The sequence below is a fragment of the Hippoglossus stenolepis genome, chromosome 1 (assembly GCF_022539355.2).
Source record: "Hippoglossus stenolepis isolate QCI-W04-F060 chromosome 1, HSTE1.2, whole genome shotgun sequence".
In the NCBI taxonomy this organism is placed as follows: domain Eukaryota; kingdom Metazoa; phylum Chordata; class Actinopteri; order Pleuronectiformes; family Pleuronectidae; genus Hippoglossus; species Hippoglossus stenolepis.
Genome location: NC_061483.1, coordinates 14,860,516 through 14,880,914, shown reverse-complemented (window position 1 = coordinate 14,880,914; position 20,399 = coordinate 14,860,516). Strand labels below are relative to the sequence as shown.

Sequence of the window (20,399 nt, the reverse complement as noted above, 5' to 3'; positions counted from 1 at the left end):
ACCTTACCACTAAAATCTTATATACTAGTCCTTTAATAGTTATGCAATGTAATTTTTGAACATGAATAGCAAATTTTATGAGCGCTATCAATGATCCTCACTCATATTTCCTAAACTGAGTAGCAAAAACTTTTAAAAAATGTGCTTAAAGGACAACTGTTAGTGAACCGTTCCTTTTTTGTTTATCTTTCCATAGACTTTTAATACTCAGTTTCAGTCTGAGACCAAAAACTCAGCTGCTTCTTCAACTCCAGCTGTGTTCCTGATGAGCCCCGACCACAAGATTTTAATAGTACTTAGTCTGTCATATCTGACATTTAAGAAATCCCCCACCAGTGACCAGAGTGAATGCCTTCTTAAACCATGATATAAATTCTTGTGACAGTTTGATTTGGTGAAAACTACTGGAAGACTTAACGCACCAAAGGACACATCCTGTGTCCTTAATTGCACTATTTATTGTACAGAAATAGTTTGTCTCATAGTGTGCTTCTGTCAAAGGATGTATGAGCGTGTGTGGTTTGTGGGTCTGCTCCTCCGCTCTATTGCCTGTGAGAATGTTCCTACTGGTTTGCTGCATAATGAGCAACACCTGTCCACTCTGCCAAGCAGAGACGTGATTGGTGCACTGCTTGGGTTCATGGCCGAGAGCTACGTACGTGTCCTAATTTGATTCCAGAAGTTGTGCTAGTCTCCTTTTAATATGGCTGCATATCTACAGTCACTTAGATTGACCTTATTTTTAGATGTGCAAATTGTGATTTGCTTTAGTTTGGTTTGGTTGTGGCCACTTTTTGTTTCTAAATCGCAAATTGTGTTTGAGCGAAATAACAGCTGTGAACTTAAGCTTTTATTTAATGCAAAGAGACACTTTTAAAGACTAAATGGAAATGGTTTGCTTTTATACAGCACTTTTTACTCTTATCGACCACTCAAAGCCCTTAGCAGTACAAGTCACACTCACACATTCACACGACAATACGATACAGTGCGTTTTCTGTCACACACCAATCACACACCGTCACCACAGCTGTCATGGTGAAATGTTGATGACACTTCTAACACGCAACAGATGCAAAAATATAGAAAACAAACATCTCCCGGTGAAAAATTGGTGCCACACACATAGAAGACACTGACGAAGATTTCAAGAGAGTTTGGTGTCGGTGTGTTGTAAACAAAAACACATGAGCGGAGCTAACACGTTACTTCCTGCCTCTGCCAGCTGTACCTGGCTGCACCACCCCTCACCTGAATAAGGATTTGGATGTTTTTGAACACATCTGTGCAAAGAACCTCCCGCTGCCTTGTGTGTGTGTGTGTGTGAAAGACAAACTCCGGATAAAGTCTGGATCCAATTCTCCGAACTTCATGCACAGGTCATGTCTGAAAACGTCGTACGACTACACTGCTCCTAACTGGGCCCCTCTACACATAGGGTCTTTCCATCTATCCATGCATCATCTATACTATGCTTTGATCCCAGGTTACCCTACATAGGGTCTTTGCAACCCTTAATTCCAGGATACGACCTGTCCTGGCCAGGCTCAACCACACAAGAGGAGGAGAGACCCTTCTCTGGACCGCCTCACCTTACTGTGCTGCTGATTATGACCTTTTGCAAAGACTTTCAAGTGAGTGCTGACCCATGTGAAACAGAAAAGGAAACAAACCGGAGGCTTCATCCCGTGTCACCTCTCTGCAGTGGAAAAACCCAAATTGTGAGGGCGTTGTGTTGAGGTTTGGTCTCACTGGAGAGAGTCTGTGTGTCTGTGTAAGCAGGTGCTCTCTGGGCATCATGGTGGCCAACAACTCCGTCCGCCGCCTCTCATCCAGTCTCCACTTGTTTGATGGCATCACACATCTCCAGTGTGTATATGTGTATCACCCAACTTTGTATGTGCAACTCATTCACAAGTGGAGCAACACGTCTGGCTAAAATGAAGCACCGTTGTGTTCTTCGAGGGTTTACAGGCCAGAAACTCAACACACATTTCTGCCTCGTCCACATAAACACAGCTGTTCTCGCATCCTCACGTCACCTCGCTGTGTCTGAACTGTTTTGGTTTTTTTCTTCCCAGAATTCCCTCTGCCAAACAAACCATGCAGGTCAACACAGCAGTGGCAAGTTTATGCTGAGCTGTGCTAAACAAGCATTGGTTTAGAGCTCAAAGGCTAAAGCGCTGGGTCTTCTGCAACGTGTGCGTCCGATATGGTTTTGTCGGGGATATCATCATACAATAAAATTCACTGCTCCCAACATAAACACACCTAGAATTATGAAATAGTGGTGACTCATGCATTGGCCTTGAATCACTCTATAATTTAATCAATTTGATCAGGTTTCTGTGCAGTTTATGAGCAGTGAGGTCAGAATGAATAATGTCCTTGATTGTAATTGTTTGTTTTATGACTGTGTTTATGGCCATTTGTATTTGATGACATATCATTTACGTTGTTCTCAAACTGTTGCCTTAGATCTCATTATTATTATTATCTTTTTATATTTCCTTCAACCACAGTTTTAATGCTTGCTCATACCTCAGCAACTGTTATGGAAACAATTATGAGGAGGAATAAAACCAAGTGCTTCAAGGACACACCCGATGCACTGTCTACCGGGTGGACACACTGACGCAATGCATTCTCAAGTCCCTAAACCCAACCTAAAGTGACAACCCTTAAAAAGAAACCTCTACCCATGGGAACCTCGATTAATTGTGCATTCAAGTGTTGTGGGAATATTCTGAAAAATCTGAAAACTTGCTGACATCACTTATAAACCAATTAACATAATTTCATAATCAGCTTTATATAATCGCTTCTAATGCGAGCTTGTCAAATTTTACTCTATTGTGATTTGCAAGCTGCACGTCCATCTATTACAAGCGCCTGACAACACTTTTTCGCCAATACAGACATTTTTATTATTAATGTGCATTTTAAATGTACATGCCTGTCACTCCTGATCCTTTTTCTTCATTATTATGCAAATATTAGAAAGCATTGCGACTTCACAACACACTGAAGTCAGGGCAACGACTTCACATTTCGGGACAGGGGACCTTCTGAGGACCACACGATCAGTCCCCACACTGACACAAGTCCCCAGAGTCATGTTTACATCACTTCAGATGATATTACATCGACCTCTGACCTCTAACCTCTAACCTGTAATCAAGTCTTTACCTTTAAATTCAGGGATTAGGTGATGAGGGAGGCTGAGTCTCCTCAACGGGACAGCAACAGATTTACGTCACAAAGAATGTGCGTCATTTACCACTGCTCTGTGGTCCGTGATCATCAATAGAATATCATCATCTTTTTTCCAGCTCGGCTTAGTGTCTCCTTTCACTGCAGCAGCAGGCCCTGATGAAAATTGCCCCAGTGATTCAAAACGCTGTTGTCTTGTCTCCTCCATTCAGTTGCATCTCTCTCCACCAAAAACCAGACAGTCACAGACCCTGGTTTATTATGAAGAAAACAGTCTCCTGAAGCAGCCCTGCAGAAGACTGAGTGCTCTGTTTTCTGTTAGAGCAGCATCTCGCTCAATAAACACAATTCTGATTGTTTATGACACGATGCTATTATAAACTTACCCAGAAGCAGCTGCCTCTTAACGGCACTTTTGCTGAGGTAAATGAAATTAGATACAAAATGAGTTCCTCATCTCTCAAGTTTTTACTACTACACCAAGTGAGCATCACCATATTTCCCAGATAGTGTCCTGCAGCTTTTGGAGAAAAACCAGGATGTGACCTTCACTTCAACAACACTTGACAGTTTAAAAAACAATTTAGGTTCCAATCATTGACTCCCTTCAAATATCAGATCACACGGATCAGACTGTCTGACTCTTTTGAGACATAAACTTATAACTCATCTTTAACTTTCAGTGACCTGTTACCATTCAGTACACAGCATTGTGCATACATATCAGTCTCCTAAATGTCCCTGATATAGATGTGTATTTGTTTATATATACCAATATTCAATGGGTTCTAACCTGACTCATATCACATCATTCCACCAACTTCTATAGGTATCTGTCCAGTGGTTTTGTGCAATGCTGCAAACTAACAGACAAACAAACGAACACCAATGAAAACACAACCTCTCTGAGATAAAACGTATAGTAAAATTCATGTTGTCCTGCCGACCAGATAACTGAGCTTTCCAAGCGTGTAAACATCCAGGCCTCTTTCTCTCTCTGTTCCCAATGTTGTCCTCCCTGTCCTCATTTGTCTCTCGGCCTCTCTGTGCCGGACCATCGGCCGCCCAGAGACCTCTCTTCCTCTCCTGGCCGTCGGGGGGGCCTCAATCCAGATGTTTTGGACCTGGATCTGCATCCTCCTGGAACAACAGCCTCCTCCTCGTCTCTCTCACTCCCTCTGCGAGTTTGTTTTCTTCTTCCAGATGTGTGAGTGATGAGCTTGTGTTTGGCCCTTGTATGTTTGTGTAATCTGTCCCTTCTCCAGGTCTTAATGGGGCGAGGAGGTGGCGTGGCTCGGGTCCTATCTGTTCGAAGTCCTCCCAGGTCACATTCATCAATGACATTTAAAGTTTATTTTGTTATTGTGGTAATTGTCCAAATCTACTTTGTTGCTCAATTCTGTGCACATGACATCTATTGCCCTCCTTTCCCTCCTCTGTTGCTCGTCCTGGAGTTTCTTCATGTCTCCGTGTCCGGTCCGAGCGTCTCAGGACAGTTGGTGTCCTAATGCTGCACAGATTGTTCTGTACCAAGAGGCAAATTTGTACTCTGTGATTTGGGGTTTTATAAACGCACTTTGACGTGACTCTTTTCTGCCTTCTACATTTAAAAGAGCCCTGTGAAACTTTATACACCTAAAGCACAGGCCGGACGTATCATAAAGAGCTGCTTCAAAGTTTGCTTGGGGCCATCTCATAAGTATCAGGACCACAGAGCTTTTGTAGCGTTAGTCAGCATCAGTTTATAGCTGCACTTTATAGCTGACTGATGTCAGAGCGGAGCCTCAATTTGCACTGGCATCTCCTGTTTGTGTCTGTCTCCATCCCTGTAGTGGTAGGATATTTATTGGGCTGTACAGTACACTTAAGTTTCGGCAAGTACTCAAAGCGGACATTCTTTCTCTTCTTGCCCTGGTTAAGTCCACAAGTCTGCAAACAATAAGGACCAGTTCCAGGGTGAATGCACCTTCTTTTTGTTTGCATTCGCTTCCAACAACGGAGGGTAAAAGATGGAGCTCATTTTCTCTTCAAGAGGATGAATTGTAGGGAACTGACAGCAGATCTTATCTTGCCCAGTTCTCTTCCACAGCATTTATTTGTACGTGAAGAAGCAGCTTCTTCTTCTTCTTCTTTTTTTTCTTTTCTTTTGAAGGAGTTTGTTTTTCTTCCTGGATTAATTGAACTAATTTGCCCACGGTTGAGCGTTCAGGTCCGAACTTGAAGGTGCCACCTCTCCTTGCAGTGTCCCTGATTGAAATTCAGACCGTGGTGAGAGCAGTGCGCTGTGCACAGCTATATTTAGGTGGAGCGGTTTCCAGTCGTAAATCCCTGACACAATGAAGATGCTGTTTGTCTCTGCTACCTGAGAGCGCAGTGAAAACATCTGGACGGTGGAGCTCGCTGGCCAGACCGGGCATAAAGACACACACTGTCTTTCATTACCACCTAATAGTTTATTATCGGATGAATATTTATGACCATTAGCGACGCTGACTTCCTCACTTATCATCAGCTTCAATGCTTTTGGGTTTTCCTGCTGTCTCGATATGAGTCGCTCAGTCAGAGAGGGGCCGAGTTTTTTGAACTGGTGTCGGGGCAACTGTGGAAAAACCCCAGATTGAACTGAGCTGAACCTTTGTGTCGGTGCTGCAGCAGCGTCCGGCCTCGACCCACCGCTGAGAGCACTGACAGCAGTGGAGCCATCTCGTTCAGTCCTGACCTTCAATGGTGTCAGTCTCTCCAGGAGAGACGAGTCTGACCTACTGTTTCTGTTTCTTCTCTCTCACAGGTTCAGTCTTCATATTCTCTAAGCCTCAATTTATGAATGTAGCAGAAAAGTAATTAAGTCATTTTTTAAATATTTGTCTTTTCAAATAGATCTGACTAATTTTTTTTTTTAATTGGTTGATCTTATTTAATGATCCTTATTTAATTGTAGTAAATTGCAATACGATTTCAAATGAAAATCAAATGTGATGAAATGCAAATATTGTACCGTTCAAACAAATATTCCTTTTTAAAATATTATTACTTCCACCAAGTGATGTTTTAACCTCTGTCTGTTTGTTTGTAAGCAAGATTACAAACAATTATTGAAGGTTCAGTACGGGTGAAAGGTTAAGGATTCACTCCAGGAACTTTTTAAAACTTTTTTTAACATTGTGAAATAGGTCATATTTTTAAAACAACATTTTCCCAGTTTTCCCAGGGAACAATTCATGGATTTTGATGAAAAAAGTCAGGCGTTGAAGTTTTGAGTCTTTGAAACGGCAACAGTCGTACTCAGCTGCTGTCTGTGAAGTATTTTCCATTGTTATTTTGAGCTGTGGCAGTGCATCTGCACATTTCTGCTTTGAAAATGTGAGTGACTGCAGAATTCTTCTATTCTGCTCTCAGTGCGCGGTATTTAGAGAGATGGGTTTCAAGTCATCCGTGCTGTTTACCGTTCACTTGCTTCATGTGGTGCATCGCCTTCGAGGATCAGACGTCCCTTTTGGCTCTAATGTACGATTTTCAAACTTGGACAGAAACAAATTTGATTTCAACAACCTCTAATTTGATGATGTCAGTGTTTCCCCCCGCTCTCTCCACGCTGCCTCTCCGCAATAATCAAATCATAATGCGGCAGAGCTAAACCCCTCTCTTGCCCTTCAGCGGAGAGAATCGAGCAGGTCTGTGGGCAGCATTTGAGACGGCACATACTAAGAAATGTGCTCATCTCTGACTTCAACGATCAGAACAGACAGCAGGTCTGGGAATTTGCTTATCGTCAGTACAGACAGAATTCCTGTCTGTGGGCCTTCTCCAGCCCTAGGATGTGGAGAACGACACTGACGGCAGCAGAGAGCGAGTGTTCAGCTTTTAACAGCGATCACTGCGCTCTGTGCTGAGCCTGACAGATCAATAGAGTGTTCAGCACATCACAGCAGGCCCCTGGGAGGGAAACCAACATCACAGCAGCATCACTGTTCAACCTCCTAACAGCATCCAACAGTGAAACCTGAGTATGACAGGGAGGCCCATTTTCAACCATCTCATGTCGCTGGTTAAAAGCCTATTTACTTGTGTGAGTCAATGCAAGAGTGAGCGGTGGGTGAGGAGCCAGGTTCTGTTCCGTGATCTGAGGAAGGCTTAGTGAGCTGGAGAGCAAAGACGTCTTTGATACACTTGATTTGCTCTGACCTTTGTTTAAAACTCAACTTTCAGCCCGTAATGAACAATATAAAGACATTTATTTGACAATGCGGAAAAAATGGAACAGTCCAAAACTTGACTCTTCACAACGACTACAATGAAAATGTCTTTCTGAAACTGTGTAAACATCTGGTTTATTCAGTACCTCAGCCAAGGAGGTTATGTTTTCATCGTTTGTTTGTCTGTTGGTTAATAGGGTGTTTTTCATCATTTTCCTTGATTTCTCAGAGAATATCTCTTGGATCTGGATGATACAAAATTGGACATGTGTAGGGGACTGATCAAGAAAACCCAGATATGGTGAATTTATATGTAGATTCATAAGGGAACTCTTGGGCCGTGTACACTGCATTACATGAAGTAGTCTTACTGGGAATTCACTAAAAGGAACCCTGGATGTGTTTTAGGTGGAAAGGAGAGATAGAAAATGCCCCTGAAAGGAGGAAACTCTGCTCATGAACCCTTTTCCTCTGACAGCATCTGCTCAACGCAGATCACTTAACCTACATCTCAGACAGACCAAACCTAGAGTGGACAATCTGAAGATGAGCACATGACTGCGGTTGAACTTTAAAACCTGCGTCAGAGAGGGTGATGGGCAAGTTTTAACAATCCTAAATTTGACTTTTGTCATCCAGGAGAAGTTACTGGACAAAGGCAAGTTGTAATACACGTCAGTAAGGCCACACAGACACAGGAAAACAGACAGAGAAAGACGCAGCTCTTCAGTATTTCTGTATTTATAACTAAACTTGTTCATCATCGTAGTCCGGAGCCTATTCCCACATACATGAGCACATTTAACAACTTTTGAGCTCTTCGGCCTTTATTGATACGGCAGAAGTTAAGCGGGGAAGGCGGGGAGAGAGAGCAGGGAAGACGTGCAGCTAAGGTCGGAATTGAACCTGCAGCCACTGCCTAACACTCAAGCCTCAGTTGTTTTGAGGACAATTAGGGGCGAACGTAAAATGTTCACTCACGCAACGAGGACGCAAAGAGGGATAACATCAACATAATACACTCTGAAAGGCTGAAAATACATCTTACTTCTCTAGATGTTTGTGTGTGCATGAAGAACTGATATCCCAGGAAATTATTGTTGCTGTACAGTGCAGCCTCATCAATCTCTCCCAAGCCGTCCTTCAGCAATGTGTCCCATTGTTTCGTCTTTCTCCAGCTGCGAGGAATCTGGCTGGTCCATATATAAATACTGCACATATGTAACTACAGTGTGTATGCTGTGTGTATGCTGGTGTAAACTGGGGTAAGCCCAGCACATACTATGTATGAGGGAAATGTAAACTTTGAAAAAGACTTCCACGGTCTGCGGAGAATTGAACCACTTAGCTTTATGGGATTATATAATGTTATATAACGTACTTCACCGTCAGGGATCCTCATCTGATTGGGCAATGGGTAAATGCCACAGGCCTGATACTGAGTCAAATGGAAAGAGAACACGTCACCTTTCAGCAAAACTGATTACTGTGACGCATGAGTGTTTTTTAACAAACCCTGAACGCTCAGTCTTCAGAACAGAGGTATTCACTTCCAATATGTTGTTTAGATTATACACACTGGGCTGGGAATGGCAGCCAATGTCCTCAGGAAAGAATAAAAAGTTGGAATTAATTTTGTTTTTGTATGAAGTCAGTAATTAATTATGAAAACAGAGAAAGAGAGAGGGTTTCATTAAGCAGAGCACACTTTTGTCATTAGGTGATATTGAGTCATTGCAGTTCCTCCTGCACTGTTGAATGAAAGACGAATGACTCTGAGCATCCAGGTGGACGCTGTGCTCGAAGCTAAAGCTCCAGGTATCTAGCAGATAGTTTCTTCATTAGAATAGTTTCAGATCCTTGAGATCGATCTCACTTTTCATTAAATCAAAAATACTCTTTTTTTTTTAAAACTTAGATCCTAACCCTTGCAATATCAACTCCCACTTGGGCCAACAAATATGTTTCTGAACAGGCTTTTAGTGCCCTCTGCTGACAAGTGTTGGGTGTTGCACTTCAGCTCTAGATACAATGAATGCATAAACTGTAGAGTGAATTGTGCTTAGTTACAGTTCAGTGCAATGCATGTCAGACACGTTCATTGACAGTCATGAGCTAAATGTTGTTGATCCAGTGATTCACTTGAAACAGGTGGAACTTTATTTAAATCTTGTCTTAGATAAATGAACAATATTACACACAGAGACACAAGATGAAAGCTGTTGGGTTTTCTCTACAAACTCAAGGTCTCGACCTTAATATGTTATGATTTGGCTTTTAAATTAGACTGAACAGAATATGTTTTATTACAATGGATTCTTCATTTTTCCATGGACCTTTGTGTGAAGCACTTTGTAACCTCGTTTAGATAAGTGCTGTACAAATAAAGTTATTATTATTATTATTATTATTATTATTATTATTAAATTAGGAATGATTATAGCATCACTCCTGTGGATCCAAGTAAACAAAGCATTATTTAGACAGTAGTGGGTGACGGTACTAGTATGTGTATGTACAATGTGGCTGACTATGAATATTTTATTATGTGTTGTCTCAAGCTCATAACAACCTTCCATTCCTTGGACAAGTTGTTGTTTTTGGACGTTTCTTGCAGACAGGTGCCACAGGTATATGTCGTGGGCCCGTTGGCAGCATTGATGTGTCCGTGCACCTCAGTTCAGTCTGCGTGGGCAGCAGGAGAACCACCTGGAAGAGACACACAGACATCAAGTACTTCTCCCCCTCTTTCTGTCTCTCTGTCCCCACATTTATATATTTTAATACATGTCACATGTCACATGTCTCTCTCTCTCTCTCTCTCTCTCTCTCTCTCTCTCTCTCTCTCTCTCTCTCTCTCTCTGACTCCAGAGTTGCAGGATTCAGACAACAACAACAATTATTATAAGTACTATTTTATGAATTGTTGCTGCTGTTGAAAATTAATTGAATCAGCAATGGCATCAGGCACATGAGGGTTCTGACTATTGGAAAAGGTCAACTGAATGAGAGCAGATGTCAGGAGAGACCGAGATGAGATGATAGGAAACAGTTTGACTCGAAAAGACGACTATATTAATAATAAGATTGAAAAATCAATGCTGCTTAAGATGTACAGTATTTTATGGAGAGATGCAAGTTCAGAACTGCTGTGATAGTTTGTTTTGTGAGTGCTCACATGTTGAGACGTGGGACATGGCAGAGGTGTGGTCTGTAGGTGAAGCGCTTTGCTGCTCCTGAGTCGCACCGTTGTCTGAAGGAAGAGGAGAAACTGGAGCACACGATCAAACTGAACAAGCTTCAGAGCTCAGTGCCAGTACATGATGGAAATGTCTTTTTAACACACTGTGTGGTTGACGTCAGTGTCTCCTACCTGTGCTCATTTCATGCCCTGTCTTGGCTCCTTCTCCCAGCAGCATCTCCTGCAACAGGCTGTCCATTCTGGCTTCACCCAGCAGCTGTGCTAGGTGCAGAGTCTCCACCATCTGCCAGGCCACACTCTGCAGGGCGGGCAGGATCAGCAGGAGCTCCCCGAACCTTCCCCTCTGCTCACAGGTCGCCTCCTCCAGCAGCAGCTGGGCCTGGAACCGCAGATGTCGAACGAGGTGAGGACTCTCCAAACCTGGACAGTCTGCAGGGCCAAGGTAAGAGGATGTACGGTGTATTGAAGAGGAGAGAGGACACCATAACAGAAAAAGACTATTAGATACAAATTCAATCAGTGATAGATAAATAATAAAGACACCAGGTTCACAGTGTACACAAGCTGTCAAAGGAGTTTCTCTGCTCACCCTGATATCAAATACATTTTAAAAATATATATTAGCAGGAAATCAACCTTGTCAGTGCATTTAATGCCAAATATCAGTGTATTTTGAGGTTTGTGTGCTTACAACATTGTGTAGACCAGTTAGTCACATAACAGCAGGTATGAGAACAGAAAATCTAGATAAGCATTTTCCCAGTTGGAGTAAAAAAACTATATAATTAGGATTAAATAAAAGATGTGTAATAATCACAAGTCAAGGTGACAGTGCCTTCATCTTTGCTTCTCTGTGGGGCAGAGTTGAATGAGTTATTCAGTCCTCTGGTCTCTCTGCCTCAACTGCCACTGACTCAGGTTAATGGGCCATTAGGTTCAGCAGCCGGACCTCAGACATCTTGATAATATCAGAGAATTTCCAGGAAACACTCTGAACCGAGACGACTCCGACCCAAACTACACATGCGGGTTCCAAGAAAATAAACAGATCTGAGGCAGAACATCTGGTGCAGTGGTGTGGTCACGTGACAGAGCAGGAAACACAACTGACCCGGGCTGAAGAAGACAATGGCTTTGAAGCAAGCAAACTCTGTGTCTGCGATGTCCAGCTCTCTGAGAGGTTTGACCAGCTCCTCTTGGATTCTGAAAGCCACTCTGGACACCTCTGTCTGGGCACCTCTCAGGGGGATCACAAAGTCGTTGCCTGCTCAATAAACCCAAACAGTAAGAGCGATTACAGTAGATACATGTGATAATTCAGGACACCACTGAATAATAAAACAAATAAAGAACACAACCAGTTCAACCTGTGCTACCTAGAAGAATGAGATTGTTGTAAGGTAAAGAGCGTCGTGCTGCCCCTAGAATAAGATGCTCTGCAGAGTGGGTTCGTAGCAAGGTCACCTGCAAACACACACACAGGCTTCATGTCATATGCAGCTTTTAAAATGTAAATGAACAGTTGAAAGTGAGCATTGTTACTTTATCCTGCACAGGTATAGTGCAGCTATATAAGGTTCCTATAGATATTCTGGTCTTTTCTCACCCTATCGTCCAAAGGGAGGCTGCAGAACTCGGGGATGTGTTTTGCCCACTCCACCAGCAGGAGGAGTTGCTGCTTCATGGAGTGAAACACGTCACCCACGCAGGCCATCTTCTTGGTGTCGATGTCATGACTGATGGGTGAGACTGGAGCTGGAAACTGAGAGCAGCAAAAGCCAAATGTGTGAGTCCACTGTGGACGCAGGGGATGCTCGGAGGAGGAGGTGTGCGAGTGTGTCTGTGGGCAGGGAGATGAATGGGGGGGATGAGGATGGCGAGGGTGATGATGGTGATAGGTGTGTGTAGGTGCTCGGAGAAGAGATGTGAAGATTAAAGCAAGTCAAGGCAGGTAGAGGAGGATTTGGCAGATGGAGACCACACGATGACCGATATGGGAAAAACACCCCACATATATTTTAGTAACTTATTTTCCAATCATCTAATCCATTTCTGAGCATTTTCTTATACATGCAAAATTGAATATGTGGTTGTTATCATTCATTTGAAGGCACACAATCCCAGATCCTACGGTGCAATTTAATAGATTATTATTAGACGGGATCCCTACGGTGGCCGAGAGAGCTCAAATTAAGAAAACGCATGCAAATAGAAAAAACATGTGCAAATACGCTGCAAAAATATTGTAGCATTGAACTATAGCCAGGTTCATCACTCTTTTGTGTCCCCTGGAAACATTTCCGTTGTCATTTTCTATATTTGCATGTGTTGTGATTTGACGCGTGTGTCGTCAAATTGATGAAGTTGTTTTCTTAATTTGCACGTGTTTCTTCTTTTTGCATGTGCGTTGATCTCTCTCGTCCACCATAGGTCCCTCTGCATTTCTAAGGAGCAACTAAATTCAGCCAATAGCTACAACTTTTGTAGAATTTAAATGTTGCCTGTCTAAAAAATAAATTATAACCTCTTTGTCTCTCATCAATTTCCAGAAAATGAGTAAGGGTCCCTTTAAAGTGTCCATTTCTGTTGCAGAACTACTTCATAGGTCAGTTACCTGTGTCACGCTGGCCTCTGCCCGCTGGAGCACAGTGATGGACAGAGTGCCCACTGTCTGTCCCTTGGCTCTGTGACTGTTGATGCAGTCTCTCTCATTCTGAACAGCTGGAGATTAAAGAAGGAAAAAAAACCATCAGAGAGGTTTCTTGGCTTCTGCAGGTCTCGTTTTCTTTACTCAGCTCAGCTGCAAACATGTTCTGAAAGAAAAGACCTTCTCTTTGCCTCCACAAGGTCCCTCTGTCCCCTGTGACATTTAAGTTGCTGTACACGCCAACCTTAGCCCAAATGTGGCCGAAATGAGAGGGAAGTAAAAGTCTCCTGTCCGCTGAAGTCTCCTTTTATTTGGTGATCTGAGTGTATCTGTTGCGGGATGTGAAATCGTATAGAAAAATGTAAATGTCACCACCTCAAAAGTTAACAAATTGGGGATGAAGTTGATGGAGGTGATGTGAACAGGTGAAAACTACATCTTGTAGAACAGGCCCCTTATGAAACCACATTTAAATTCTCTAGATCTAGATTTTTATTTGCACAAACTCATAAATATCCGGCCACTTAACATGTCTGACTTTTTTCATCAAGATCCAATAATTATTCTCTGAGAAATCAATGAAAACGCCCTATCTCATTAAAGATTCATGAATCCTCTTGGCCCTCGACCACAACCTTCCACCAAGTTTCATGGTAATCCGTCCAGAAGCTTTTGCATAATCATGCTCACAAGCAAACACGGAAGAAAACATAACCTCCTTTGCAAAGGTAATTAGGTTTAAATCTTGTCATGTACACCAGCGTATCTTGATTTAATATTCTGATGTTGACAACAGCCTCTTACATCTGCCGCTGACAATAAAAAAAAAGTGGGCGTGGACGCCTGGATGCTTGATGTTGTGGGTTATGTTCAGTGGAGGAGATGACATCACATGTTGATGATCCCTCCGTACAGGTAATAAGGAGCAGAGCAGTCGATGGCCTCCGGTGTTAGACAACAGAACGGAGTGTCGGAGTAATCAGTCATCAGAGCTGTCCTCTCAGCAACCAATCAGCAGGGTATTAATCAAACTATAGCGGAGCAGGAGCGGGAGGGTAACTGTGACATGGTGCTGCATGGCAATGACACAAATGATTCTTGGCTGCATCATCAGTTACACGTCTGGATTGGGGAGTAAACAGTTTCAGAGGTCAAGTATTAAAATGAAAATGCAGAGTCTGTTTCTTGTTTTATTTCTGCCACAGCTCTGCTGCTGGCCTGCAATGTGAAAGGGATCCTGCAGCATGTTATGCAAACCAGGCAAATTAGTGAAGTAAACTTTTAAATTTGTAGCCTTCCCTTCGGGGGATTGTGAGCAGCATCTCTTCAGGAAAAATGCAAAACAAATATTTACCCGTGCTCAGTTTGTGTTAATTATTCATGTGTGGGGACTATTCGTGGCTCCTCCGATCACATCTCTCTCTCTCCCCCGCTCAACTGTGCAAGTCAATGGGAGATAAGACTAAAGATTCACATAGTGCACATTAATACACATGAAAATCAGCACAGTTGCTCTCATTGTTTCCCAAGAAATAAACAGAAATATGTTTTTCTCTATTAAACCACCCCTGATCCCCCCTTTCGCCTTGCAAGAGGGGATGACAAATTCCTAAATGCAAATGGTATGCAGTGAATATAAGTTTAATTCTGAAACTTGTATGCAAGTTCTTGTAGTGTATTTTTTTTAGAGTTTAAGACACTGATAGTATTAAATTAAAGGAGATAGAAACGTTTCCTCTGACCTTCTTTTCTCATTCCAGCCTTGAAACACTTTTGCAGTCTGCAGTAACGACACTGGTTCCGTTTGTCTTTGTCCACCGTGCATTGGCTGTTGAACCTGAAAAGAAAAGTGCCGTAGTTCCAAGTCAAATCAAATAACATCACATTTTATTTGTTATTATTGGTGATGAAAACCACAAAAAAAATAACATTTAAAATGCAGAAACAGAAGTGTAATGAATGTCATTTGTAAAAGAGCACATCCAGAAAATAACAAAATTTAAAACTTAGTCTTACATAAATGGAATCAATGTTTCAATCTTTTATGTAAAAAAAAAGTCTGACCTTCCTAAAACATTTGTCAGAAGAAGATATAGTTACAGTAAGATCGAATTGATGATATTTTGTACTTGAGCATTTCCTTGTAGTGACCTGACAATTCAATCTGCTCCCATGGACACTTTATTGTAAAAGCAAGTTAAGACATGACAGAATCTGTAGTTGTCAAACCATGCATCAATCAACACCTCACATGGGAAAAGAAAAAGAAGCTACAGCTATATCTCACCATTGATTTACAATTCGCTGTCATTAAATATATGTTATTGTTTCCATGCCCGGACTCGCCCCAGCCTCTGTAAGGTTGCTGTTCTATCGCAAGGTGAAGTTTCTATATGATACACGTCCCCCTGCTGTGTAATGTGATAACACCACAGTGAAACTTCTCACTTCACCTTGAATAACAACCTTTCTTTAAATTATCCCTGTCACTCCCACTGTGTTCCTGGTGTGTGCATATTGATGTTGTTGGATATAGAGTGAATACCGTGTTATTGGTTAGTGATTTGTTGTAATGAGCAGGATGTATGACGGAGCTCACCTGCAGTTGTAAGTGTGGTTGTTGCGGATGCTCCTCCTGAAGAAGCCCTTGCAGCCGTCACAGCTGGAGGCACCGTAATGTTTCCCTGTGGCTCTGTCTGCACAGATCGAACACTGGGCCCGGCCTGTCTCCGGCTGTGGTGGTGGTGGGGAGGGGGCTGACACTCCTGAATCTGACAGTTAAAAGATAGTAAACACTTAAAAAGATGTCTGAAGATGTCTTCTATTAATGGTATAGAAAAATACCTGATGAAAAGTTTGAATAGGAGACTTGTGATAGATTGATTCTCTTTGACCTTTAAGGCGGGCTTGTTTTATCTGGTTTGCATATGCATTTATAAATTGATCTGGGTCGAATCTAACTGACCCTACAAGCATCTGAGACGGATCACATCCCTTAAATTCAATCAAACTGCACCAAGTTTTACACCCTAATAGATATAAATCCCCTAAATGTGTCTGATTTTCATCACAAAACAGGAATTATTCTCTTAGAAAATGGCGAAATGCTATTTGTCAACGTTGAACAAAGTGTCCTTATCTGCACCAATATTGAATGGGCTCTTCCCGGACACACACTACATCCGTCCACCAAGTGTAGTTGTCATCCATCCGGTAGTTTTTGCGTAATCTTGCTTACAAACAAACCAGCCAACGCACACATGTAAATAATGTGTCATATTCCACGTCTGTGAACAGAACACAGTTGCAGTGGGGTGATGATGAAAGACGGGTAGTACAGGTGGAGATATCACCACACTATGTGAGTACCGATATAGGCCCCCGAGGAGAACTGCTGGTTGTAACCCAAGAAGAAGAGAAAACTCCCCATGTAATTAAAGCAGTTGGAGGTCAGTGGTGGTGAGTCCACCATTCTCCTCTGGCTAATTTTACATCGGCTGCTCTGTTTAAATTCTCCCTCCATGTTTCTCTAAATTGCATCTGCAGCAGTGTTTGATTGCTGCAGGATTGTCTCCCTTTAAAAAGCACTGACCGTCAGAATACATGCTCTTGGAGCCGCGCGCCTGCACTGATGCCTGTACTGAACAGACCCCAGGCTATAATGTATGTAAATTGCATACTTAGTTTAGGGAGATGAAGCGGCTATAGGGATTACAGTTTAACAGGGAAAATGCTTGACTGTGGTCAAAGATCAGTTAGATTGAATTAAGAGATTAGAATACATTTGCCTCGCAGTTATCTGGATTTGATGAGCGGCCTGTTGGTAAAGCTTTTCCATTTAAAATGGCAGAGAGAGGGTCTGATTCAGCCCAGCGGAGCCCTAATTATAAGGATAACAGAGGATAAGACTATGAATATGAAGGAAATTAGATCAGACTGTAAACTTGTGTCCAATGCTGGAGCGATTAGTTGAAGGACAGAGGATTATTACACAGCAATTTTAATCATGGATTTATCTTTTAAATTATTATTTCCAAGAAAAAAAGAACAAACATTAGCAGTTTGCAGCTTCTCAGTTGAAATCATTCGCTGCTTAAATATTTGTAATATAAATAAATAATTGTTGGCTGCAGCCCTAAAACTCTCTATCTGAGAAGAATAACTGCTTCAACTGTATCGTTTTGTTCGGCAACAACCGAGGACCTCAAAGAAGCTTTTACTCGTGTGGTCCAGATTGATGTAGGCGACGTTGTTGTCATCTTACCTGTTGTGTTTGTTTGCAGTGGTGTCACCGTTGTGTTGTTTAAATGCTCGGTCTCTGTGCTGCAATGAGGGAACTCCAGTTTCAGGACGGTCCCAGTGAGCTTCATGCTCTCTGACGAGGCTCCAGGGTTTTTTAAAAATCTAACTGATATGTGAAACTCCAGCAGAACCGACTGTAACTGTAACTTCACACGCTCGCTCTTCGTCACGGGCGTCCCACGAGGGTGCCTGATCCTTTTCCTTCTTCCTCTCCCCTGTTTCTCGCAGCTTCAGTTTTTGTCTTCTCGACCCTTTCGATCTTCTCTACAGTGTCAGTCCTAATAATGTTGCGGCTGCTCTGGGATGGTTCACTCACAGCGCTGAAGTCTGGCCCGCTGTCTGTTTGCTTGTTTCTTATCAGTAAAGCATACAAAGGGGAGAGTTCAGAAACAGATAAACAAGACTCACTGTGAGGACTGAGAACAGATAAGACCTGTGAGAAACATGTGTGACACACATGTCAACATTACCAGTTCACTTTATTGGGAAATGAAAGGTCATCAAAGAGAAGGTCAATAAAGTCAAAGACACGTCCAAAGAACTGAATTGCTGGGGTGTATTTTTATCGAACTTTAACTGAAAATTACATATATATATCTCAGACCGTGAATAATCAATATGGTAAAGAAGAATAAATATAGGCAACACAAACATTAGGAGACTTTTGGGACAGTCCCCCTGATTAACCTTTGCTTTTAGTTTTAAGGTAAATGATACAAATTCCCATACAAAAAGAATAAAGAAAATAAATTGGCTATATTTACATTTGTTGACATCTGTATGGGGTTGTAGGCTGATAAGTCAGTGTGTGTTTCAGGACAGAGTTTTGAAAAAGTGAAAGACGGAGAAAAAAGGTGAACGTGGCCATACCTTTTTTTTTGTTTTTTTTTTCCACAAATTATAACAAATTATATGTCAGACCACATATGAGCTTTGCCAGTCCTGATATCCATCATACTTTGGTGTAATGGGATTTCCTGGGTGAGTAGCACTCCTTCCTTGAATGTCACGCTAGGCCGCAGGTCAGACCTCCCCTGGCAGTGGCTCACACACTCAAGCTTTGTGCAGGTGATTGATAGATCATAAAAAAAGCCCCGTGTTGTAGGATGACTGCAGAATAAGCTTCTCTGGTCTGTGAGATTCTGTCAGCGAAGAGTGACGGATGTATAATGGTTATAGTTGGTGAATTCAAAAACCTCAAAATAAACAACACATACACCAACCGCTGCATTATTTACTGCACTACACTCTAACTGCAAACCTTTTTGTCCAGTTAAACTCTGAGCATTGCCTTTCGACTTAATATGACATTAATCGATTACAGCATAAAATGTTTGGATTTAATTTGGTCCAGGTTCATCAATGGACAAAGAAGTCAGTCGTACAGATGAGTGTCACTCAGGACAATATAGAAAGACAGGATTAATCTGTCCACTGGGGGGAGACACAGTACATCATATCCAGCCTCAATTTTAATCTGCTGTAGCAAAAAGCTGCCGCACGACTTCATCAGTTATAAAACACTTTTATAGGTTTTATCTACCTGATATTTATTTGTTTGTTGATAACCAGTCTTGTGTTTGTTTTGCCATAATATATTAAACCATCAGGAAGTGTCAACATCCACATGCATTTAGCCAAATGTGAGGAGTGTTTTGATATTATCATGACTCTTTGTCCTCAATCAGCCATTGTTAGATTTGATGCACTCCCAGCATGCTCTACATTCAGGTACAGACTCTTGGAAAACCCACTTTTCATTAATTTGACTATTTTTTTTAATGATGTAGAGTTGCTACATATATTCATAAATTCACCAATAATTCAATAGGTGTATATCTATACATCACCTTTCAAGAAGTCACAAAGTGCTTCAAACACAAAAACAAAGAGCGAGTACAGACCACGCACGAGCAGACAAGTTGCATTAAAAGCAAATGAAGATCAAACAGATGAGATTTAAGCCGCTTTTTAAAAATGTCTGATGAACGTGGTTTGAATGGAACAGACAGAGTGCTGAGAGAAATGTAGCACCAATCTCCTTTGGTCTAAGTTATGATGCTAATTACCTTGGAAAAAGACAGAAATCTGTTTTGATTTAAACTCACTATCTTACAGAACTGATGTCAGACTCTCTTCGAACTCATACACTTACTACCTGTGGTGAATTACAAACTATCGAAACATGGAGAATGATCATGGACAGAAAAAGAGGGACACCTTCACAAACACTGGATGAACTCCATTATGTAGCATTTTATTATACCTTAAGATTAAAACGGTTTCCCCTGTGGCCCTGTGCTCTGTCTGCCTGTCAGTCTCTTTATTCTGACCAACTCCATGTGTGTGACGCTCAGGCTCATAAATTATTTATATCTTTCCAGCAGTACAATAGACACATTCCTGCCTATTTGTCAAGTTACTTGTTGGTTAGAAAAGACGAGAGTGCTGCATAAAAGATCGAGGTTAGGAAACAGTAAATGAATGAAATAATATATTCGGCAAGTTTTTTTCCCGTGTTAGACAAGAGCATCTCTCCCGTCCAAACAAAGTCTGACACATTTGTTTCAGTGAAGTCGACTAATATGGCCGGATCTCAGCTCGGCACCTGAATACCAATGCAGTGATAAAACCTAAAAGATTGATACGATGTACGCTGCAAAAAAAAAAAAAAAAAGGAAAGATACAGGCCTTTGGAGTTTCATTCAACACAAAAATTGAAGAAGGTAAAACAAAGCAGCAAAAATTGGTCATAAAAGCATGGTAAGCACATGATTTAGTGGGGCGATAAAGAGTGGAAAGGTGGCCATTCATCATGGAGGCTAGCTCACCAGGAGAGGGC

General features: G+C 41.9%; 1 protein-coding gene across 1 annotated transcript; it reads right to left on the bottom strand.

Annotated features, from left to right (window-relative positions):
* Positions 1–10,546: 10,546 nt before the first annotated feature.
* hnf4b (hepatic nuclear factor 4, beta) lies at positions 10,547–17,842 on the bottom strand. Its single transcript, XM_047340184.1, has 9 exons — positions 17,520–17,842; positions 15,855–16,026; positions 14,998–15,092; positions 13,223–13,329; positions 12,215–12,370; positions 11,985–12,072; positions 11,720–11,872; positions 10,780–11,037; positions 10,547–10,677 (listed from the first exon to the last, which is right to left on the bottom strand). Exons 1-9 carry the CDS (start codon positions 17,623–17,625, stop codon positions 10,547–10,549), a joined length of 1,266 nt encoding a protein of 421 aa, XP_047196140.1. The 5' UTR covers positions 17,626–17,842.
* Positions 17,843–20,399: the final 2,557 nt, after the last annotated feature.

Bases quoted from the DNA above. Each gene is read 5' to 3' on its own strand.
- hnf4b (XM_047340184.1), bottom strand. From the start codon at position 17,625: ATGAAGCTCACTGGGACCGTCCTGAAACTGGAGTTCCCTCATTGCAGC. The intron at 11,038-11,719 runs GTCAGTTGTGTT...TTGGCCCTGCAG, and splicing joins CATTGTCTTCTTCAGCCCGG to ACTGTCCAGGTTTGGAGAGT. The intron at 10,678-10,779 runs GTAGGAGACACT...CGTGTGCTCCAG, and splicing joins AGGGCATGAAATGAGCACAG to TTTCTCCTCTTCCTTCAGAC.